Raw genomic sequence first — 25,816 nt, 5'->3', positions numbered from 1 at the left:
GACTGTGTCATGAACTTAGGAGTAGATTTTAGGAGACCCTCCCCCAGTTGAACTGTGAAAGTAAGACAAAGAGGAGTTAATGCTGAGTGGAAATTCCCCAGAGGATACCTGGGTGGGGGTCTCAACATTTTTAACTGGATAACTGTGGTCTGGAAGGGAGATGGACTTTTATGACCGGTAGGGAGTCACGTACGCAGAGACACACACACACACACACAGTGCTTTAACTGTTACACTCACACATTGACACTCAGTCACTCACGTGCACTCACATAGGCATACGGATACGCGCACACACAGGCACTCATGTGCTCGTGCACATAGACACAGAGTTTGCAGCACACCGTGGGTTTTTTTTTTATGATGGGGTCACTTCTATAAAGCTGGTTGTAACTAACAAAGGGGTGAAGATTTTGCAGAGGGACATCGGCCTCGTCTTCCCTTCTAGAAGTGCATGCTTAAATTAAGATGAATAAAGATGAATAAAGGTTTTGTGAAATAACTACTGAGTTCCGGTGCCGTCTCTGGAAGTTTCGAGGAATAAAACGAACCGGGGTGAAACTGATTTTGCAACAGTAACCAGAAGCCAGTGCAGCGAGTTACCTCGAATCATAATCTCTTCCCAAACCAACCACACAAATACGCTCAAATTATGTTAAACAGAAGCCTTAATGACGCAGGACGGGGACCTCAGTTTTTACAGTGAGATTCCAGCCTCTGACTTGTGCCTCCATCACTGCCTAAAACATGCAATCACTTTTCACACAGGGCCGTGTAGGTTTGGATCTTTCTTGACTTATCTTTTTCTAATATTTACATTTGTTTGATGATCTGAAATATTTAAGTGTGACAAACATGCAAAAAATTAGGAAATCAGGAAGGGGACAAACACTTTTCACACCGCTGTAGCCACCGTGTCAAGGTGTTGATGCCTGAACAAACACAGTGTGTAACAGTGGGACCAACAATCAACACTGATGTCCATGATGTCCCTCATTTTACTCCCAAAACCAGAGAAAGCAGTGAGTAAAAACGTCTAGAAACAAGTGATACAGTCAAAGTCCAGCATTCGACTTGAACCTCAATCTTCTGGGTAAAATTCCAGCATTGATGCTGACAGCAGGTAGAATAAAATCTAAGTTTTTTGCATAAGGAGGAAAGTAGCAGAGCTGTCTGCAACTCTTGAGGAGTGGAGACTTAAACTGTGCCCAGGACAGACACAACTGCATTAAACCACCAACACAACAGCGGCTCTTTCCAAGTGTCTGCACAGACAGCCGGCTAGCAAACAGCCCAGTGTGTGGTTAAGGCCGTCTGCCGAGCCCAGCAGCCAGAGCCTGAACTTCAACAGTAACAAAGGCAGCGGTGAGCAGTCAGGATGGTTTCTACCTGTTCGTGTTTTTAGAGTACAATCACCATGGCGATCACTTTGAAGTCTCTTTGAGCTTCTTCTCATCTTTGCTTTGTTTTTCTTGGTAAACTCTGTACTTTTAGGTTTTACATTAAGAATAAGAACTAATTGAAATTCACACCACCTGCCTCATTTTAGCCTTTGTGTTTACAAGAAATGACTCCAAATGACTCCATCCTTCATTAGCTATACCCACTTATACCCACTTAATCCTGTAGAGGGTCACAGGAGGGCTGGAGCCAGTCCCAGCTGACACTGATGGAGAGGAAGAGTGCAGGATGGAGAGATGCTAGAGAAGGACAACCATTCACACATCGGGCGATCGTGGCTCAAGAGTTGGGAGTTCGTCTTGTAATCGGAAGGTTGCCGGTTCGAGCCCCGGCTCCGACAGGCTCGGTCGTTGTGTGGGGCAAGATGCTTCACCCGTTGCCTACTGGTGGTGGTCAGAGGGCCCGGTGGCACCAGTGTCTGGCAGCCTCGCCTCTGTCAGTGCGCCCCAGGGTGGCTGTGGCTACAATGTAGCCACAATGCCATCACCAGTGTGTGAATGGGTGGATGACTGGATATGTAAAGCGCTTTGGGGTCCTTAGGGACGAGTAAAGCTATATAAATACAGGCCATTCACACTCAGATTCTCACCTACCTGCAAATTTCTAATTGCAAATGAACCAATCAAACACAACTTTGGGAGAAAAGCCTCACAGACACAGAGCTCAGCATGAAATTGTTTAGTCTGCTTATTGCTGAAACACCAGTTTTGCAAAATCCTGATGACTTAGACCTGAACTCAAACAAGAAATCTGCAAACCCCAAAGCAACAATCTGATGAAAGGCGCTTAAGCTTAAAAGGAGGAAATGTGAGTCTTCTGCTTCCTGAACTTTTAAAAACTGAACTGTTTTTAAAAAAATGTTATTACTTTAGATTTCCTGACAATAAAACACTGTTTGCCCAAAGCATGTAAGAGTCTTCAGTTTGCCCGTGGCGACTGCGAGGAGGGAAGAAAGGTTTCAGCTTCCAGTCAAAAATCCCCACAGAGACACTGGGATGACTTTTGGGATGAAAACCAAAGAAAAGAGACGTCGCCTGCTGAGATGTAACCACATCACAAACCTCAGCCTCCACCTCAGAGGGATGCACACAGGCTGGTGCTTTAGTTGCACCGATCAGAGCTCCTCTCAGGGCAAAAGGTCTGAAAAAAATGGGGCTTTGGTTAATCGCTTGGTTGTCGTGTCGTTTGACTTGTTCAAACACATCAGACTTCCTCATGCATCTCTCAGTTTCCATGTTCCGGTTTCCCAGAGTTCCTTCCCAGTTTAGGTTCCTGTTAGTTCCCCTTGTGTATTTTTGGGGGTGCCTGCGTTTTCATCAGCTCAATAAAAAGGCTCACTTATGTTTAAACCTCCACCTGCCTCCGTGTCAGCATTTGAGCACTCCTTCGTCACACACTGACATCGCGCTGACACCTGGAAATAGCTCAACCGGATACGGACCAGGTGGCATTCCCCAAAAACTGATGCAAGATGCAAAATGAAGGAAAAGTGCTGAGAACAATGAGGTGAAATGCTTAAAGTCTGGCAAAGCCGACAGAGAAGTGGAGGAAATGAAGGTAGTGGACAGGCAGGAGGAACGAGAGCTGAAGCCGTAAATCAGAGCATAACTGCAACATCCTCAGGTCTCAGGAAAACATCGTCAGACTTCTATCAACGGCTTCAGACATGAGACCGTAGCCAAAAAAGCATCACGTTTCACTGAAACCTCGTCACACTTCTGACTTAACGGCATCAGGCTATAAAGTCTCAGCATCAGATCACACAGTCTCAGATAAAAGTGTCTCAGAGAGAAGCTTCCTGCCAGCGGGACAGCGGCAGAACACGGCTACGTCCAAATTCAAGGCCGATTACGTCACAGCTAAGCGATGAAGGCTGTCCAAATTCCTCCAAATGCAGTCTACAAATGCATGCTCCTGTTCCCTGGATTTGAAGGACGGGTCGGGTGTATCCTTCGTGGCCCGCCCTATCAGTGTTGCCAACTTAGCGACTTTGTCGCTATATTTAGCGAGTTTTCAGACCCCCTTAGCGACTTTTTTTCTAAAAAGCGACTAGCGACAAATCTGGCGACATTTTCTGGTGTTATTGGAGACTTATTTATGATGACTTTTTGACGTGAAAGCACGTATCGCTTTTACTCTCAACAGGCAGCGGTGCTGCCGTGGGCACCTCGCCTGTGCCAAAGCGCTCACGGGCGGAGGATAGTCCTCCCCCAGCTGCTATCAGGGCAGGAGACGTTCACACCTGTGCGTCCAAACTGCAAATGAATCGCGCATGAGCGAAGCCGCTGCTCCCGCACTGACGCAATCAGTTCTTCTTTTACTCTTATGCTGTTTTGTGGGTCACAAGGTTTAAAACTACTTATAAACACACACACACAAAGTAACTCCACCAGAGTGCCTATTTCGGGTCACTTTTGCCGGTCCAAGCCCGGGTAAAGGAGCAGGGTTGGAATTGTGACACAATTGTGAACAATAATTGCTAAAATAAATTTAATTTGTAGTTCTAAATAAATTCTAAATGCATTTAGGACGTTTTTTACTCACTTCATGTCTCTTCCACGATGTTATTTCTCTCTCCAACAAAGTAGGTTACAATTACATTAGCATGACCAATTATGCAAATTAGGCAATGACGTCATTTGGCGACTTCTAGCGACTTTTAGGACAGCCAATAGTGATTTTCCTTACTGAGGAGTTGGCAACACTGCGCCCTATCCCAGGATTCATTGCAAATCTAAGGTTGAAGAAATTTCTGGGAAAAAATGGTGGACGATTAAAGCAAAACTTTTAAGTACTGAGTAGAGAGATGAGCTGGAGGTAAAGTCAGGCACTGTGGCGTTTATTTAGTTCCTGTGTGCAGGATCGGGGAGCTGTGATTGTACATATGTTAAACTGTCTCTTTGGTTATGTCTGTAGATGAAAAATGAAACCAATAAAGTTTGCTGAAGGTCTCCTCTCCTCTGTCATCTGAGCATCTCAGAGGAGCAGCTCTGGTCATTAGACTAACGCTGAGTCAGACTTGACTGTGAAAACAAGCTGCCAAGGTCAACTTATTTCTGGACTGTTGGTGTGATGGGAGGACGGAGCCTATTAGCCGGTTTGTAATGATGATACAGAGAGAACCAGGATGGGGGAAAAGGGGCTGCTCGCTGAGCTTCTTTCTTTTCCTGGAGGGAACACGTTCCCCTCGCTCAGAGCCAAAAACGTCCTGTCTGCTAAACATCAACATCCTCACAGACTCTACATTTATTTTCCTGAAACACTCATAAACATGGCCTTTATCAGCCTCCTTACTGACATTACTGATTCTTCATGTTAGCACTGAGATCTCTGCACGAATGCATAATTGATGGGTATTCGTCAGGCGATGGTGTGTGTGTGTGTGTGTGTGGGGGGGGGGGGTCATGTAATATTTACAGCAGCACGCTGTGGCGTGGTGGTGTAAAGGTCCTGGGTTTGAATATAGCCTGAAGACTTTCTCTGTGGACTTTGCTCTGCCTGTCACCGTGTGTCTGGCTACTCCCGCCTCCAACAGTCCAAAGCCAAGCGTGGGGTTCGGTTAATTAACTCACTGCTGAGTTAGGCACCCAATAATGCCCCGTAACTCTCAAAGACGCCGTAAAACACTCAAACAAACATCTGTCGTCTCAGCACGAAGCCAAACTGCTGCTCGCTGATCTTCACCTGGTAACTCATCCCTCCCACCCAGAGTCTGTCTCAAGTCCTTCCTGAACTCTCCACAGCATCCTTCTGTCTTCAGCTTCCACCACATTAATCCTCGGCTCCTCGCTTCCTCTCCTTGGTGTCTAAAGTCATCCTACAGTCTACCATCCAATGCCGAACACCCACCTTCTCCCCGACACCACCTTGCAGTCTCTTAGCTCTTATACGTAGATTGTATCTTCTACCTAAAACTCTTCTCACTGTTCTGACTCACACCCAGCTTGTGGATCATTATTAACATTCAACATCAGTCCTGCGATTCCCAGCTTCAGCCTCATGATCCTGTCTGGCAGACCGTTCACATTAGGGCTGCTCAATTAATCGAATTTTAATCTCGATTACGATCTGGTCTTTCAACGATGGCTGAGCCGATTATTAGCCCCTCCCTCGTGCTTTACTCTCGCGCTGCTCCGTGTGGCAAATCGAGCGCACCTCTCTGCATTTCGAACACGCGTCACAACAATTAAGAGGACCCGAGGGAAGCTCGGAAAGCTCAGAAAGCTAAGCAGAAGTTATTTGGAGAGGAGAGTGACTGCCGTTGGTTGAAAAGAGGTAAAAAAAAAACTTGAGTGGTGTGGAAACATTATGGGTTCATGAGTCAGACGTGGATCAAGTAGACACAGTGTGTAAACTTTGCTACAGTGTCGTAGCTGCACCACAGAGCAACACTGCAAAGTTCACTAAACATAGATGTTTGCATTTTTCATTTATTTCTTATATTGCAAACATTTGCACTGTTATCAGTATTTGCACTATTTTATATTATTTTTTTAAAGTCATTATTCAATACATTGTTATTGTTAACCATTTAAAGCCGGTCAGAGCAGCACGCTTGGTTTTGCATAACTATTTTTAAATCCTGGTAGCTCTGCAACCACGTGAGCTAGCGCAATAAGTTTTTTGCATATGAAACCGGAGGAGTTGTACTTACATCTTCTGCCATCAGCTTGTCCTCGGTCACAGTTTCCTTCCACATATAGTTTTGCAAAAACTGCATAAAAAGCACTTGCAGCAACAAAAACATAATATTCCAGAAACACGCTTTGCCGATCCGATCAGCTGTTTGTAACACTTCCCACATTGAAACTGACATCAGCGCAAACTATCGCATGTCCGCCATTTCCTGCCCGAAACAGGAAGTGACGTCATTTTCGCGGAAAATGTAGTTTTTTACTTGTAGGCCTTAAAAGCCTATACTGGTGTTTTTATAAGTCATGTTTGACTTTTCTGAATAGTTTCTGTGATGCTTAGAACTCGAATTGCACTGCTGGAAATAGTTTATTTTGATGCACCTGCTGTTTTCTTTGCAAATTTGCATCATAGGATTGGTTTTTGTTTTTCCTGCAGTGTATAAAAATTGCTGTATCTCCAAAATAAAACTATGAAGAAACTCAAAATAAATTTCCTGTTGTTGTAAACTATTTTTGCAACTTTTTTGTATTTAAAGTTTTGAGGGATGAGCCTCTTAAATTTCTCCAAGTAGAAATATATGTAAAAAAAAACAAATTTTCAATTTTTTTGTAGTTTATTGCAATTAATGTGGTTACTATGGACTTAATGCATACATATTATTAAAATATGGGCTATAACAGTTGTATTGATGTATAGCAACTTGAAATGCTCCCACAAATGGCACTACAACATGTAAAAAAAATAATATAAGCTCTGGTGGACTTGGTTCTATGGTAGGTCTTAAAGGGTTAAATAAATATTGTCAAATAATCGAGATCTCAATTTCAGTGAAAATAATCGTGATTATCATTTTTGCCATAATCGAGCAGCCCTAGTTCACATACTCTTCCATTAAAGCCAATTAAAAACATTTCAAAAACTTCCTCTGGCCTCAGATACACAACAGAAACTAAATGTCAACATCATCAAATTGTTATTTATTATTTAGTTATGTGTTTTCAAACAAAAGGAAGCTGCATTACTGAATGTGTCTTAGCTTTTGGTTTATTTAAAGGTTTCTAGCCCGGATCGCTGTGACTCACACGTGCAATCATCAGTGATTCACTCATCAACAGATTCAAAAGATCAAATTCCCAAAATAAGCAGTGTAACTTTTCCATATGTCAGCCTGTATTCAGAACTTTTAATAGCACTGAGTAGGCCCAGAACAAAAAAACAGCGAATACTCGGAAAAATAAATGAATATTCTTGTGACATTTTCTATTTACGGCTTTAAAAAGCAACAATTGGTTGAACAAGTTTAATTTGGATTTTCTCTGATCCACACTGGATCAAAAGTATATAAGTCTAATATATACATACACCTACAGCAATGTTTGGTTAAGGTTAATATTAGCCGGGTTATCTCTCCCTAACCAGAGAGTGGGATCATCGTCCTGCTGGAAAACTCAACTGTGTCTAAGTTTCAGCTAACAGTTGACTTGAGATGACGTTGAAGAATTTGGGCCAGGCTAAAACATTAAAGCCCCACCTGACAACACCAATGAAGAAAATCACAGGAATTCATATTAAAATTTAAATAAAGTTTAAATATCATTTCCTGTTACTTGTTACAGCCTCAGTGCTCACTCGGTGTGATCAACACACTGATTTCTAACCACAGTGTATCTATTACAGTCTCACTTCAAAGCATCAATAACTTAACAATTTTCCCCACTCATGTCCAGAGATGGGCACTTGTAACGCGTTACTGTAATCTGATTACTTTTTTCAAGTAACGAGTAAAGTAAGGTATTACTAGTGCAAAAACGGTAATTAGATTACTGTTACTTTCCCGTAGGAACGCTGCGTTACTACGTTACTAAAACTGTGATTTTTTTGCAAGAATGTCTCATGACAGTGACGTAAGCGAGTGCGACGTTCGTGACAACAGCTGTGTGCAGATCAACAATGGATCATATATCGAGTGCAGAGAGAGTATGAGCGTGCAGCGTTTAAAGCGTGGAAGTACTGACCTTACTTTGAGTTTGATTCCATAAAAAGTGACAAAAACATTAGTGTCCGTTGTGCGTGGGAAGAAAACTTCTTTTTACAGCGAAAAAAACCCTAAACTTCCAAACAAGCACCGAGTAGCTACGACGTAATGGGAAACTCACAGAGAAACTCGCGGATTCTTCCACTGACCGCTGCACACCTGCACCACGGTAAACCTCCGCCTACCCCACTCCTGCTTTACAGGTGAAAATAGAGCAACAGGACCGCTAGTCTTTGACTTTATTTATTTTCTGCTGTGTTTTACTTGCATCTATTTGAAAGACTGAGTGTAAACACAAAACATATTTTATTTTATGTGCTGGAATGTGCAGAAAATAGGTTTAACTGTTAAACTAATTTCTTCCAGTCAGAGAATGTTGCAGATAATTAAATTTTTGCTTGATGCATAAAGTTAAAAGATTAAAACTAATAAAACAAGTTTTAAAAAGAGACTTTTCCATTTGATTACAGTTTGTATGATGATTATGCAGAAAAAGTAGAATTGGGCTGAAAGATCTATCACTTTATCACCTATTCAGGTTGTAAATCGTGTTTTTAAAAAGTAACTAAGTAATTAATTACTTTTGAAAATAAGTAATCAGTAAAGTAACGGGATTACTTTTTTGGGGAAGTAATCAGTAATTAGTTACTGATTACTTTTTTCAAGTAACTTGACCAACACTGCTCATGTCACCAGAGGGGCTCCATAGAAAGCAATTCAGTAACATATGAATGTCATTATTGGGACACAGGGTCATTTTTTCAGGGTCACATAGAGCTGAGGTCGTCTCCTTCAGGTTAGCATCCTAGCTTAGCATCCTAGGTTAGCATCCTAGCTTAGCGTAGTTACAGACTTTTCGCCTCTGTAAGCGTCTCCTTGCATCTGTTTCCTCTTTGCTCATTTAAAGGACAATTGCTGCTCCTGCTGTGCTGCTGACATTCAGCTTCACCTGCTGCTGATAATCAGGGTGTTTCTCCTGTGATGGCGTCGTGTCACAATGTCAAGAAACCAAACATGGGACTGAAAATTCTGGCTTTTGTCCACAAATCAATATTGAAGTTATAAAAGAATAAAATGGCAATGAATGCTGATTGGTAGGATATTTATTTATTGTAATGTTAAATTAAAAAATAATGATTATTATAGTGAAAAACAAACTGTTTCTATCCAGTTTGACTTGACCGAACAGCAGCTAGCTTTACAGCACAAATATGAAAAGACTGATCATCACAGAGACGGTAAAACGAGTAAAGAGTCTCACCCACACTTTTTGGAAATCTGCACCTCTGTGCTCGACTGTTCAGCTACCACCTACCTGAGGGTCTTTCCCTCTCTCAGGTCGTACAGGGAGAAGAATATGTCCGTGTCCTCGCCTATGCTGTTGTAGGTGAAGCTCTTCAGGTTGACCAGCAGGTGATGAGGTACTGGAACTCTACAGGGTTCCCCATGTCTCTGCCGCGCGTTGTCGCCCTAAAACACACACAAAAAGCAGCCAAACAAACAAAATATATAAATACACATATCAGAATACAAACACTTTGTGAAGACATTGTGTGACAGTCTTAGTAAACATATACACCAAAGCCTGCTGGCTGAACAGAAACATTTGTAAACTATGAAATCTTCTTAAAATATAAAGGTTTATTTAACTTTAACTTGATGTGTAAGTACATAAAAAGGTTTTTACGCATATTACTGTTCAAAAACATGCATTAAATTTCTGGTTCTTTAGCATCAAAGTGATGCTGCTGCAGTTTAAATCTGCACACCGTCTCAGCGTGATGCCTGAGAGTCACACTCACACTCTGTGATGAAAGTATCAGCATTAGTAGGATAGAGTGCTGCAGAGCACAGCTGTGGGTCTAAGCTTGTAAATACTGTAGAACAGAACTGTTTAAATGCTTTTAATTCATATCTCCATTTATTTTTAATGATAAAAGGCACGAGAAAAGTTTCTTGATGACATGAATGATACATGGAAATCTTTTCCAAGGATTCTCTTTGTGACCCAGTTCAGGCTCTTTACTCTGTAAAATGTACTCCTACTCCTACTACTACCACCACTACTACTTTGTAGCAGTTTTTTCTGCTGGAAGTATCTTAATTGTGTCCCATAAATCATTTATGGGCCTCTGAAATGAGAAGTAAATGAGACACACGTTACTGCAGTACGTCCACGTACCTGTGTGGTGCTCTGCTGTACGCTGTGTCTGCTAGAAAGATGCTGCGAAAGAGAGACACACAAAATATTAGCCGAGGGGTCGATCATTTCTCTCCTCTTATTGTTTCCTTTTCCCCTCCTTGGTTCATCATCATTCACTGTTTCCTCTCCTCCTTTCGCTTCCTATTTTCACTTCGCCTTTTCAGGTCTCTAGTCTCCTTTACTATCCTCTGTCCCTGCTTCATTTCTCATTTATTGTTTCCTCTTCTTCACTGTCTGCCCCAATGACTGTCAACTGCCCTCCTTTTTTCATCTCCTTCAACACTCAGTCCTTACTTCTCCTTTAACATCTCCTTCTTTCCTATTTTCTCTTTGTTTCCTTTCATTTATTAACCTCTTCTCATTTTGTTTCCTTCTTTTATTTCCTTGTCAATTTACTCCTTTTTTCACCATTTCCTTGCTTCCTTTCCTTCTCTATCGACTTGTTTTTCTCCTTCATTGTCTAATCTCCTTTGTTATTTTTTCTAATCTCTTGTTTCCTTTTCTATCCTATCTTGCTCTCATTTATCTGTCCTCTCCTTACTGTATATCCTCTCCTTCACTATACTCTGTCCTTGTTTCCTCTCCTTTTCTGTATTCATCTGCTTTCTTGTCTGATTTCATTTCCTCTTCTCATCTCCTTCTTGTGTTGTCTCCTCATCTCGTCTCCTCTCTTATCTACTTTATCGTGGTCCATTCCCTTCCCCTCATTGTCAGAAGATAAAAATGCCCCAGAGACTCATTACTCCGAGTTGTCTCCCTAAATCTCTCGAGTGTCTTTGTGAGACGAGAAGCAGCAGGAAGTAAAAACCTGTTTGATGAATTCGGGTAATGACTGTCAGCTGAAAGCTATCTGCAAATATTACAACCTGAGGAGGGAATTAAACGATGGCAGCCGTATCTCCTCATCTTCTTTATATTGAATTTTTAAAACCTGCTATTAAAACGGTTGGGGCAGTCGATTAAAATAAGGTCATGCAATAATTTAAACATATTGTTTCTTAGTGTTACTCGAGCACACAAAGCTCTTTACACAACACGTGTCAGTCACACACATCTTGGGGTTTGTGTGCGACTCAAGAATACGTTGGTGTGCAGACTGGAAGTTACTAGCTGCCCTGCTTTACCTCGATCCTCACTGGATTGACTTTAGATTGTACAAAGACAAAATATCCAAGTTAAACTCAGCTTTATTGTTTTTTGGATAAAGACAGCAACATATTCCAGACTCGCTGGGACGGGGCAGGATTTCCTCTTCTTCAATGAGGCCCTGAGACTGGTTACTGTAAATCTGAATGCTGAACGTTTTTCCTCTCTTCTGTGACAAACACTTTTCTGTCATGTTTCCAGGTTTATAATCAGCCAAATGTTTTCAGTGGGTGACATTTCTGGATTGCAGACGCGCCCACAGAGACGCTGTCTTGCTTTAAATAATCAGGTCAGCGTGTGCAGAAGCTGAGGCCTCAGACTGTCTTTGCATGCAGCCTGCTGTTTGGCTAAAAGTGAGCGCGGCCTCAGAGGGCGAGGAGCTGAAACTTCAGGTGATGCATCAACGCTCGCTATAAGACGAATAATGAATTATTTTCAGCTGTGAATGATGCAGAGCTCCACCAGCAGTCCAAGAATATAAACACAGAGCAGCTACACACTAATTCGAACTGCTAAACTCTCACACTGTCAATGGAAAATTGTATTTAGTCGTCAGTATAAGCTTTTAATGATATAAGTTTGCATATGATAGAAAATGCATGTTGACCTTTTGATGACTCTCACAGCGATAATAGCTGAACAAGCTGTTATTTCACTGCTGCCAGGAAGAGGGGAGCTGGACACTTTTATCTGCGCTCACGAACAAGAAGAGGGGCTGCGTCCTTCTGTATCCCACAACACACACACACCTGAACCACTCTTATCTTCACTCCCTTCTACATACGCACCAACATTCCTCTGTCTATTCACTATCGTATTACTTTTGTATATAAATAAAGACCAGAGCGGTAACAGGGCCCCCACTCTGGGGTGAGCGTTCTGTGATCGCGTCTGTGTGTTTCTACCTTTAGATTCTTAGCTGAAGAAGTGTCTTTAGAATAAATCTCTTGACACACACAGACTGACAGAGCCAATCATGTTATTGATTACTGTTAGAGGTTTCCTGTGTGTTTTAAGCATTATGCAATTTTTCCAGTGTTCTGTTTCACATTTCTTTAAACATGCGAATATATTTTTAAATGGTAAATGGCCTGTATTTGTATAGCGCTTTTACTAGTCCCACCTAGGGACCCCACACACACTCAGTCATCCACCCATTCACACATTGGTGGAGGCAGCTACAGCTGTAGCCACAGCTGCCCTGGGGCCGACTGGCAGAAGCGAGGCTGCCATATCACGCCATCGGCCCTTCTGGCCAACACCAGTAGGCGGTAGGTGAAGTGTCTTGCCCAAGGACACAACGACCAAGACTGTCGGAGCCGGAGCTCGAACCGGCAACCTTCCGATTACAAGACGAACTCCCAACTCTTGAGCCACGATCGCCCCCTTAACACTTATCTCTTTAAATTTCAACATTTTAATATGTTGTCATAGCAGGATTTCAAAGTCTGCTTTTAATCTGCATATCAGGGCTGTAAGTTAACTCTCAAATAATCCATCCGTCCATTTTCTTCCACTTTATCCAGTCCAGGGTGGAGCGGGAGCCTATTTGAGCTGATCTGAGCTTGATGTGACAGGTTGCCAGTCTGCTGTCGGGCTAACACAGAGAGACAGAGGATCATTCACACCTGACCCCGCTAACTGCACCTCTTTGGGCTGTGGGAGGAAGCCGGTGTACCTGGAGAGGACATGCAGTCCACACACACAGGATCCAAACACAAGATGTTTTGGGTGCATGATGCTGACTGTTAAACAATCGACATTATAGTCATGTGTCTATTTCAGAAGTTTGGCGGTAACAGCCGATTAACTGCTAATGTCAGATGTGCATTTGCATGCGACTGCTGGAAAGTTTCCTCTCGCTCACATCGTGTTCTCGTTGCGTGATTGTTTCCCCCCCGTGATGAATCTCGCGCTCTCCTGCTGCTGCACTAATGCAAATTCATCACTGAGATCATTAAAGATGAATTTCATCACGTCTTCTGTTTTTCTTCTTCATCTCGACCTTTTCAAATGTCACATTTAAAAACGTTCGTTTCCGCGACTCAAAAACAAATCAATCAGCAGGAACTTTGTAACTTTCTTTCTCTGTTTGTTACCATAAAGAACTCGTGTGGTTCTCTCTCATGCTCACTCTTCCTCGTCTTCGATCCAACCATCTATAACTTAACCTTTTTCTCGCTCCCTTCCTGTTTCTCCCCCTTTCTCACGTCCCATCTCCAGATCGGTCTCTAAGCAACAGAACAAAGGGGAATCACCAGGACTACGGTGTTTGGCTGCTGAAGCTATTTAAAGCAGGACTGATGTAAGAAAGGGAACATCAAGTATTACCGACAGACCATGAACAACAAAGAATGCGTCTCATGCTGCAGCACTGCACCATTAATAGGCTCGAGTTATTTAATAGTTACATATTTTTTTTAAAGCAGCCTTGGAAATGTGACGCAGGTTATAAGTTATCCACAGACTCCAGTATAACAAAGAGAAATACTTCATTTTTAGTATTTTCAGCAACAAGTTTAACCTTCATGAAATACGTTCATGAGCATGTTGGTTCGCTTCTATTGGTTATTATAGCCGACACAATCTAACTGTCATGAGTGCTGCAAGTTACAGGTTAAAAAATCTTGTACACCTGTTGTCTGATCGACCAATCACATGACAGCAAAAGTGCATTTACGAAGTCTGATGGTTGAGAAAATCTGCTGGAATTTAAAATTAGCATCAGAATAAAGAAAGGTGATTTCGGTTCACGTGGCGTGGTTGTTGATGCCAGGCGGGCTGATCTGAGTCATTCAGGTTCAACACTGCAGGGATTTCCCCCCACAGCCCCCTCTAAGGTTTACAGAGAAACAACTCTCTCAGTGAAAACGTCGTGTTGAATTCAGGGGTCAGAGGAGATTGTGGTGAGTGTTTTGAGCTAACAGGAAGGCAACAGCATCACAAAGCTCAGATCATCTCATTTCTTAACCACAACAATGGTCGTGTCCAAATTCATGGGCTGCATCCTCCTGAGGCCGCACTTACTTACTTGTGATTACGTCACAGCGACGCACCGAAGGCTGTCCAAATTCGTAGACTCCTCCGAATGCAGCCGACAAATGCATCCTCCTTTTCCCCGAATGTGAAGGATGGGTCGGGTGTGTCCTTCGTGGCCTACCATATCCCAGAATTCATAGCGCGGCCCAGCCAAACTCCAGTTTCCAACAATGGCGGCCGCTACTAAGTTTTGAAATTACTCTTAGTAATCTTTCTGGGTCACAAAATAAACTTTAAACATATTTTCAGGCGAGAAAGTAGCTGTGTAAACATCAAATATCTGCTCGGTTTATCAAGATATCGCATATTTGCAAAAGTGCTTCGACGTTTTCGGAGACGTCTGCTACCCACCAGCTCGATAGCTAGCCGGGAGCTCGAGGGTCACTGATGCGGCCGAGAACGGCACAACTCCCGGCACATCATTTTCAGATCACCGCGGAGTTTCACTGCTCGGGTTAAACGTAATATATAAGTCACTTAGACAACCTAAAAATGTTATTGTTGGGCTTTTTTCAGTGTTTTGTTTGTTCGTGAGTAAATCGGTTTGGCTGAGATTAAAGTTATTAGATTAGATTAGATAAAATAAAACTTTATTAATCCCCCGGGTGGTTTTCACACAGCTGACTAAACATCAAACAGAAAACTGATTAAACAGACGTGTGAGACGGTCGAGAGTTTACTCCAGTGTCCTGTTATATTCTAGATAGCACGGAGCAGACGGCCGAGTTTATTAAACTCCACCGAGACAGCGGTGACGCAGATCTGAAAGCGAGACCGTCCAATTTCACAGCCGTTTACTTCCGGTCTACCCGACCTTCTGAGAACCTTCTGAGTGACCCACGTAGACTGCGAAGGCCGGGTCCTCAGGAGGATGCAGCCCATGAATTTGGACACGACCAATGACTTGACCGTATTCTAATGGCCTCCACAACAGATCTTAGCCTGATAGAGCACCTCTGGGATGTGCTGGAACACAAGATTCATGTCATGGATGCAGCTGACAAATCAGCAGCTGTGTGATGCTGTCACGTCAACATGGACCAAAGTCTCTGAGGAACGTTTGAATCGGAGAAATGAAGAATTAACACAGCTCTGAAGGAAAAACTGGGTCCAGCCTGGTAAGTTGTACCTAATGAAGAGCCTGTTCCTCTTTGTCGAGTCATCTGTTCACATCCCCTCTTGTTATTCCCATCCAAACATCCATTTTTTTCTGCCTATCCAGCGTTGTGTGGCGGGGGCAGCAGCCTAAGCAGAGAAGCCCTGACGTCCCTCCAGCTTATCTCAAGGAACACGATGCATTCCCAGCGCAGCTAAGAGATATATAACACCTCCAGCATGTCCTGGGTCGGCCTCCTTCCTGTGGGACATGCCTCACCCAGGAGGCGTCCCTAATCAGACATCTAAAGGAGTAGCAGGTCTACACTGAGCCCCTCTAAAATGTCTGAACTCCTCACCCTATTACTAAGAGTGAACCTCGTCCACCCCAGCTGCCCGTCTACCAAGATGTTGGTACCTTGGTGGCCACTTGGTGCTGCTTGGTGTGACCTCGTCCCCGGACTCTGCTTCCTCTACAGAAGTCGTGCCGTTGGGATTAAGACCGCCCGATTATATCCTCAGTTGAAGTAGCAGCACCCTGCCTGTGCTGTACACAGTGAGTCGAGCACCGCTGAGTTGCCTGACGGTTTGCCAGAATCGCCTCAAGGAGTCTGAAAGTCTTGTTCCATGTGGCCTCACCAAACTCCTCCCACACCTGAGTTTTTGCTTCATCTACCGACCGAGTGGCGCTCTGCTCGCCCTGCTGGTACCCAGCAGCTGGATCTGAAGTCCTACTAACCAAGCCCGATAGCACGCCTTCTTCAGCTTGATGAAGAAGCTCCCTTCACCTCCGGGGTCCACTATTTGGTTTGTCACCATGACAACAGCAATGAAGGTGAAACATCTGCTTTAGGGAGCAGTTGGAGATCTGTCCAGCATCCTCCCACGCCACCCGATCCAACTCACCACTGGTGATCAGATGACAGCTCGGCTCCTCTCTTTGCCCGAGTGTCCAGAATTAAAACTTGCTTCCTTTTACACAATTAAATTTGAATATTGGTCAAAAATGTGAAATGAGTCGATGATGTCGGTGCCTGTCACAAAGCTCTCTGACATGTGGAGACACAAATGTCACGATGAAAGGAAAGCAGATGAAAGAAACTGAAAATATCTTTGACATTTCTGTTCAGATCAATCACAGCTTTACTCTTTCATTTCTCAGAGGTTTTTCTTTTGCTGTTACACGTTCTAAGTGCTCGTTTTGTTCAGTCACAGGGAACAAACGATCACTGAGGATTTATAAGCTTAAAAAAATACAAAACAAGCTATAAAATATGTTTTCTGAAAAAAACAGAAGATTGATTATAATGTTTAACTTTGATGTGCTTAAATCTCACATCTTTATGTGCAGTATTAATTATTCAACACATATTTACTCTGATTTATAAATATTTACTGTACTTATAGCGATTTATGAGTTTTCTCATAGATGATGACTAGGGGTGGGTTTTTATAATCGATTTATCGATTAAAATCGATTCTGGCTTGGATAACGTGAAATCGATTCATTAAAATCCTGAATCGATCGAATAAATTTATTTTGCCCGAAATGCCAGAATCTCTGGTGAAATCTCACAAAATTTCAACAACCACCAAACAGCTAAGACAGTAAATGAGAGCAGGAACACAGATTCTGCACAGAGACGTAAACACACAGCGCGACCCGCGGATCAGAATCAGTGAGATGTCGCCTTTCTCACAGTCGGGGCTGAAAGCCGACAGCTCGCTGATTCTGATGTTTCGGCGGGTCCGAGCTTTGTGTTCACGCCCTTTATGCGCTGATTGTAAAGCTGTTAGTTTGATGTCTCTCCAAACAATATTGACCGAACCAGCAGCAAAAGAAGATCCAAACTACGCTTCACATAAACATCGTCATGAATTCACTCTGACTTTTACTGTTTTGCTTCGACTACGATGCACAGCTCTCTCTCTCTCTCTGTACTGTTTTCTGAATTAATCACTTGCTTGTTACGCACAAGTCTACCGTTGTTTACAGGCTGTCGGCCGACGTTTTTTTCGTTTTACTTACTTCCGAAAAGAAAACCTAATTTCTGCCGTTCAATACTGAACAAATTTAAACTTTTTAAAATTATGCAAAATGCAAAACGCTCAGCGTGTCTCTAATAAAACAGCTGTAACTTCAGAGGTGATGTTCATGTGTTGATTAATGGTTTCTTTTGTTTTTGATGTACTGCAGAATATTTTTATAAAATCCCAGGCCAGGAAAATCCCCTTCATGTTTTTCTGTTTTATCTTCAGCTACTTTGACACAAAGGCCTCTGCTGTGATGCTCACACCTTTGATAAAGTCTCACAAGTGTCAGCTTCCTTTTTATAGATACAAAAATATGTAAATGTCCTGATCTGAATTATAATATTTCAGACTGTCAAAATTTCCCAGATTCAAATCGAATCGAATCGAGGATCAAATCTTGTGAATCGGAATTGAATCGATTCTAGAAATCAGTGACGATACCCAGCCCTAATGATGACAGTTTGAAATTGTGATTATTCAGGACCATTTATTTGGATTTCATCTGTTCTTTGGAAATGTAGAAACTTCACTCTGCTCTTATTTCTCATGCTGTCTGCAGGCTACGACTGTCATTCACTCCGTTCATTTATGATATTTAAAGTATCATAAATACAACACAACAGCTCCAATAACAGGAGAAATTATTCTAATTTATGCTTTTGTGAACAAGTTAACAGAGGCGGAACGGTGATTTTACAGTCGGTGGTTCAGATCATCAGATTAGCAGTTTTAAGGTATCCGGATGAAGCCGCCAGCAGAGCAACGTCAGATTTCCTGCTGGTGTTCAATGTTTGAGACGAAGGTCACGTGAGCGAGAAATCTGTTTCTGGTAACAGGCGCCGCTCGAGGCCAGAGAAAAGACGAAAAGGGAAAAGGACGAGCAGCGTGACGCAGAATCGAAACGCGTTTCGAGCATCAAAACTCTGATTCGCCGCAGCCACAGAGACAACAAACGTCTCATAGTTATTACTCACGTCACAACTTCCTGATTCATCCTCGGAAAGACAAAAGATTTGAGTCTAAAATGAACGGCTCAGCGAGATATCTGCTGATCTTCACCAGTCGCCACACGATTACTTTGCCAACTGTTGAGGCTTGTTGCTGTTTAAACCTCGGCGTCCAGCCTGCTCTCTGATTGGAAACTAAAGCTTCCCTCCAACTGTGAAGTGAATCCAGCCTGCAATCACCAAGGTGCAACCAGCAGGTCTGTGTTAGACCCAGAAAATGGAATAAAATGTGCTCTCTCAGGGAGAAAAGCAAATAAAACATTAAGCTCCGATAATTCCACGTCAGAGCTGTTCACTCGTTTGTTTCTGAGGAATCAAAAAGCTTTCTCACACTCTCACAGTAACACCACTTTATTAATTTATCAGTACGGTGACAAGCTGACACCTGCAAATGCAAACAGTCAGTCACTGATATTCATGTGCACAAAATTCACTTCGTGTTACTTTTATGTGCTAATGCTTGAAATGATTTAATTATGTGAAAAACGAGAAAACGGCTCAGTTTGCAGAACAACCTGCTCATCAAACTCAATCTCCTGCTGATGGTTATTTAACATCCTTCTCATCATCTGCGGATAATGAAAATTAAAAGAATTGCAAATAATATGCAGATTTTAGAGGATTGCCTGATTAAAAGCTACAACCTACAAATGAGATGAGCAGCAGGATATTTCTGTCTTATTTCACACAACGTATCCAGGATGTGGGATCACCTTGTGCACTACAGCCGTCATGAATCCAGTGTGTGAGCAGGTGTGACTTGACTTACCATCTTATAAAGGTCTGACACGCTGATCTGGTCTTCATCAACCATCTCAAACTCCTTTCTCGGCACCAGGTCGAGACCGAGGTGTCTGAAAAACGAAAAAGACGGAGAGCAGCAGAGCGTCTTTCATTTAACCGTCACAAAAAGCATCTCCAACACAGGTACACAAACCTTTCCAGCCACCTCTGCACATACAAGCGTGCACCGCCCACACACACACACACACAGTATATTAAAGTAATTTCAGAGGGGGCTCTGGGGATATTGTTCCTCAGCATTATTTTCTGTTCAATCTCAACAACCACATCTCTCAGTTACAGGCCGGTGGACTCACACTCAAAGGCGCTGTGCACAATGTTCATCCGACTGAATAAGATGGCCTCTTAAACTGTGAACGAGAAACTAAACGTCCATCTTTGACGTGTTAACGTGCGCATCCATCAAGGCTGAAATCAGGTTTAAACTCTTCATCACTGCCAACCACAGTTTCAGAAATGCAATCAGGTGTTTGTGTATTTGTATAAGTGAAAGTAAAAGCTTGAGTGGAAACAGAAAATAAAAACGCAGCCTGGGGTTTGAGGGTAAAGCTGAATGGGTTGTTAAAGGTTTCTAACGACACTATAATTAACTGCTTATTACTCATCTTTGTGCATATCTAATCATATATGTCTGACACTGCTCTGAAGCCAGGCGCTGCACAATTTTGGGCAGCACCAGCAGGAACGTGATGAGATATCTCTGATCGTGGCTCCAAACGAGGGTCCTTCACCTCTCACTGACAGAGGTTCAGAGTCGGCTGCTGTGACGGTCGTCTGACTAAAGACAGCCTGAGGCAAAGGTTTGACACTGTGTGAAGTTCAGGATGACTCAGAGTATCAGTCCTGCAACGACCCAGAGAGGAATGTAGTGATGAGCAATGATCATTTGGAGACTGGCACTGAGGAGAAAAGTAAAACACATCGATGGAGCATAGATGGACGTCAAGTCTAGTTCACATGTGGCAGCAAAAGCTTGTTTGTGCCTCCAGCTGTTCTCACCGAGGATGTAGCATGAACCGAAACAGCAGAAGGAAGTGCGTCTTTGCACCACATCAGTATTATCGGCGTACACACTAAGTGTAACCCTGAAATCTCACATTCAGGATCCTCAGACACACTAAATGTCCTCATGTTGGAGACACTTGACCCGACAAATGTTATGTGTCATTGATAAGTTGTGTTCTCCATGCACACACTTCCATGCTCGTGATGCATCAGGAACAATGGAGCCATTATTTGTGCGTCCTGATTCTGCTTTTAGACTCTGGGACTTTGAAATGATGAAAGCGAGCTTGTTTTCCTGCAATGCAACCTTTCACCACGAACTGGCTTTCGGGCTATAAATTACATCTGCTGCTCTGTTACATGACACGTCACTTCTTTTTACCTGCTGAGACTAAATTAGCAGAGAGCAACAGGATAAGTAGCACCTCATTAGCTCCTTTTTGGCCCTTTTGCAGCCTAAAACGATTGTGTTCACTGAGCTGCTTCTCTCTTTAGCAAAGCCACTGACTGGACGAATAACTCTGCTTTACACTGATGTGCTAAAATCACATCGTCCGTAAGTAGTTCCTACTTATATCTAAAAATGTGAACTCGATTAAAGCAGCATCAGTAATGACTGGAAGCAGTCACATGACCTGAAACACCCCGCGGTACCATGAATAATTCTTTTACTATTAATTATAATAAAAGCAGCACTTATCGCCCTTCATATCACCTCAGTGTGCCTCGTCCCCTCTGACAGCAGAATGAAGCTTTAAATAACCTCTGAAACACTCCCAGTATTAATAACTCAATCCTGAAGCGGCGGCCATTTTTCTCTCCATTTCATCTGTTTCCCATCAGCCTTTCATCTGTTTCCCATCAGCCTTTCATCGTGCTCTCATGAGACTTTAACAACCACCTGCCTCCAATCACACTTGTGTTTGCCCCGTGTAGGAGTCAGGGGAGCGGGCTGAGCTGCCATCTTTAGAACTCATTTAGAGGGTAGAGCATGTAAGTTAGGGCTGCCACAAACGATTATTTTGATAGTCGACTAGTCACCGATTATTTTTGCGATTAGTCGACTAATCAGATCATCATCCATTGGAGTACAACGTACAGCTTATTGCACCAGCAGCATCTGCTCTTATATAACTATCATTAGCTTACAGCTTTAAGTGTTTAAGGTATGTGCTAACTAAAAATAAAGACAAGATGATAGTTTATTAAATTTTAATGAAATTTGCAGATTGTTTCGGTGAAGTTTAATAAACTCCTTGCTATCTAAAATATAACAGGACACCGGAGTAAATTCTCGAGCATCTCACACTTCTGATAATCAGCTGTCTGCTTGATGTTTATTCAGCTGTGTAAAAACTATAACTTTAATCTCAGCCAAACCGATTTACTCAGGAACAAATAAAATACTAAAAAAAAGCCAAACAATAACATTTTGAAGTTATCTAAGTGACTTATATATATTTAACCTGAGTAGCGAAAGACGGCGGTGGGTTTGAAAACGATTTGCTGGAGTCCGGTGTTCTCACGGCTCTAGTGAGCCTAGCCCCCGGCTAGCTATCGAGCTAGTGGCTAACAGACGTCTCCGAAAACGTCGGAGCACTTTTGAAAATATGTGGTGTCTTGATAAACTGAGCAGATATTTGAGGTTTACACAGCTACATTCTCGCCTGAAAATATGTTCAACGTTTATTTTGTGACCCAGAAAGAATAATAAGAGTAATATTAAAACTAACTAGCTGCCGCCATTGTTGGAAACTGAGCTGGGCTGCGCTATGAATTCTGGGACAGTTTCTTCTTCTCTGGGGTTTAACGGCAGCTGGCATCCTTGTACATGCAGTGCTGCCATCTTCTGTTTCAGTCCGTTATTACACTCTTAAATCCTACTACTTATTCCTGCGTCTTTTGGGATCTTACAAAGCTTCAAACGACGCGCCGACTATTAAATCAGTCGTCGACGATTTTGATAGTCGACGTAATCGTGACTAGTCGACTAATCGTGGCAGCCCTCATGTAAGTGCAGCATGTGCGAATTATTATTCAGCAAACAGACTTCAAACTTCAAACGTCTAAAGGGTCATTCTAAAGAAAAAGCCACTAACCATGTTAGTTATGTGCATGTGCTGTTTTAGCTTTTCTCGTTCTGCCTTTGTTTTGTTTGTAGCGTTTGTCCCGGTCAAAATAAAAGCTTGTTTTTTGTTCACCTCACTCGGCCTCCACTGTCTGCATTTAAGTGCTTTCTCCTCACGCCAGAAGTCCCAACGGTGCACGTAACACACTGTGTTGCCAAACGTATTCACTCACCCATCGAAATCATTCAGTTCTGCTTTGTGAAAGAACGGCTCGCTCTCAAGAGCTCAGTGAATTCCAGCGTGGTACCGTGATAGGATGCCAGCTGTGCAAGCCCAGTCATGAAATATCCTCACTATGAAAAATTCCACAGTCAGCTGTTAGGGGGATTATAGTAGAGTGGAAGTGATTGGGAAAGATGTGGTAAGCGGGCTGATGTCACCAACTTTCTGCAGATTCAATCGCTGTGGACCTCCAACCTTCATGTGGCTCAAGGACAGCGCACAGAGATCTTCATGGAATGGGTTTCCATGGTGACCAGCTGCATCCATAAAGACGTGGATGAGCGAGTTCGATGTGGAAGAACCTGACTGGCCTGAACAGAGTCCTGACCTGAACCCAACCCAACACCTTTGGGATGAATTAGAGCGGGGAGTTCTCGTCCAACATCGGCGTCTGACCTCACAAATGTGCTTCTGGAAGAATGATCAAAAATTCCCATAAACACTCCTAAACCTGTGGAAAGCCTTCCCAGAAGAGTTGGAGCTGCTATAGCTGCAAAGGGTGGGCTGACATCACGTGAAACCCTGTGGATTAGGAACGTGATGTCACTCAAGTTCATATGTGAGCGAATGCAGACGAGTGAATACGTTTGGCAGTACAGTGTATAAGGGTAGGTCATAAATGACCCTACTTGCTCAGCTGATGGTTGAAGCAGCATTACGTGACTATGAGCAACCAATGCACATGATACAGCATAAAATCGTAAATGAATACTCGTGTTTGGAGAGGTGCTTCATCAGGAATGGATGAAGCACCTCTCCTCTGGGTCAGACAAAGAACAGCTGCCCTTTAAACTATGTTTATTATTTGCATGTGCAAATGTGTCTTAATGCAACAGTTGTGTGGTTTCTCACTCGTTGCCCCAGTCGAGTCTGACGGTGATGTGTCTCTTGACGTCTCTGCTCTGGTCTTGCGTCAGGTGACCAGACAGCAGCTGCCTCCTCAGGTCTATCAGCTCCATCATCACGTGGCGAACCTTGTAGAACAGATCCACCTTGTGTTTCTGAAGGACGGAGAGAGAAACAGGGAGGTTTCATTCACCATTCGTTCACCACTTAAAATTCATCTTCAGCTCGTCAATACGCTGATTCAGCCGTACTTCTCTGGCAGGGCACCGCAAGGCTGTTTCCGCGCTGTTTATTAAAGGCACTCAAACAACTCACAGTGGAATAAAGCTGAGGTGAGCGAGTTCAAAGCCTTAGCAGACCGTTTGTGTTTAGTGTTGCAGAGACATGTGTCAGCACGTGATGGCCATGAAGAACGGAAACACTTGAAAAAGATTTTTGTGAACATGCGTATTTACTGCGTTGAGTCTACTTGCCTCACAAATGTTCAGCACAAAAACACACAGAAGAAGCTCGGTTGGCAAATCAGGCTGAAAACGTTATGCAAGTACTAACATTCTACCACAGGAAGATCTGGGCAGTTAGAGGAAGGGGCAGCAAAGCACGTCTAGTTTGTGATCCACTCCAAACATGAGTGGATGGCCAGAGTTTGAAGTTTGAAAGTCCAACTTTACAGGATTAAAAGCACATTTAAAAGTTTTGGTCTCTTCAGCTAATTCCCAGCTTCCCAGCTACCATAGAACCAAGTCCGCCAGAGCTTATATTATATGTTTACATGCTGTGGAGCCATTTTTGGGAGCATTTCAAGTTGCTATACATCAATACAACCATTATAGCCCAAATTTTAATAATATGTCTGCATTAAGTGCATAGTAATTACATAAATTGCAAAAAAGTGCAATAAACTACAAAAAAATTGAAAATCGTTTTTGTTTTTTTAACATATATTTCTAGTTAGAGAAATTTAAGAGGCTTATCCCTCAAAACTGTAAATACAAAAAAGTTGCACAAAATAGTTTCCCACCACAGGAAATTTATTTTGAGTGTCTTCATAGTTTTATTTTTGAAATACACCAATTTTTATATACTGCAGGAAAAACGAAAATAAATATTATAATGCAAATTTGCAAAAAAGCAGCATATGCATCAAAATAAACTATTTCCAGCAGTGCAATATGAGTCCTAAGCATCCCAGAAACAACACAGAAAGTCATAAAGTCAAAGATAACTTTTAAGAACACCAGTATAGGCTCATGAGGCCCTGGTGGTAAAAAACTACATTTCCGCGAAAATGACGTCACTTCCAGTTTCGGGCAGGTCATGGCGGACATGCGAAAGTTCGCGCTGACGTCTATTCCAACATAGGAAGTGTTATGAACAGCTGATCGGATCGGCAAAGCGTGTTTCTGGAATATTATGTTTTTGTTGCTGCAAGTGCTTTTTATGCAGTTTTTGCAAAACTATATGTGGAAGGAAACTGTGACCGAGGACAAGCTGATGGCATAAGATGTAAGTACAACTCCTCCGGTTTCATATGCAAAAAAAAATATTGCGCTAAGTTACGTGGTTGCAGAGCTACCGGGATTTAAAAATAGTTACGCAAAACAGAGCGTGCTGCTCTGATCAGTTTTAAAGGGTTAAAATAATTTCCTTCTAATGAACCTGACAACAGATTAGACTGTACAGTGCATCAATAAATTCATGTATGAAGAAATCATACGGCAACTGAAAAACAAAGACGAAACAAAAGCTCGTGTGCATCTAACACAAGAACACTGGAACCTGCTTCTCCCATAGCATGCTATAATTAGCACTTTAATTTTGCCCTGCAGGGCTTCAGCAGCAGAGAGAAGGGTTAAATGTCTATTCAGCTCTTGACAGAACAGCGAGATGGGCAGAAATTAGGCTGTGCAGAGGCGTGCACACACACACACACACACACACACACACACACACACACACACATACAATGGTTACACGTTATAACAAAGATTTCATTTGGGTTTCCAAGTATATTATATGCACACATACACATGTAGGTGCTTATACATGCATGAGCAAGTTGCAAACATATGCTGACAGCAGGAGGGCAGTGAGCCCGGCAACAATCTCTCTGCCTTTCTCCATCAGTCTTGGGTTTATGTACAGATGAGCTCCA

General features: G+C 42.7%; 1 protein-coding gene across 12 annotated transcripts in view; it reads right to left on the bottom strand.

The window, feature by feature from the left end:
* LOC146517776 (dedicator of cytokinesis protein 3-like) overlaps positions 1-25,816 on the bottom strand; it is a 313,061-nt gene that overhangs the window by 86,996 nt on the left and 200,249 nt on the right. For all 12 annotated transcript variants that reach the window (XM_085160372.1, XM_085160374.1, XM_085160375.1 and 9 more), the window contains 4 exons: positions 23,668-23,816; positions 19,425-19,509; positions 10,314-10,355; positions 9,447-9,601 (listed from right to left, as the gene is read on the bottom strand). In XM_085160372.1, coding sequence (XP_085016498.1) covers positions 9,447-9,601; positions 10,314-10,355; positions 19,425-19,509; positions 23,668-23,816 — 431 coding nt within the window. The remainder of the gene's footprint in view (positions 1-9,446; positions 9,602-10,313; positions 10,356-19,424; positions 19,510-23,667; positions 23,817-25,816) is intronic.

Source organism: Neolamprologus multifasciatus, chromosome 5 (assembly GCF_963576455.1).
Source record: "Neolamprologus multifasciatus chromosome 5, fNeoMul1.2, whole genome shotgun sequence".
NCBI lineage: Eukaryota > Metazoa > Chordata > Actinopteri > Cichliformes > Cichlidae > Neolamprologus > Neolamprologus multifasciatus.
This window is presented reverse-complemented; position numbering and strand designations above follow the sequence as displayed.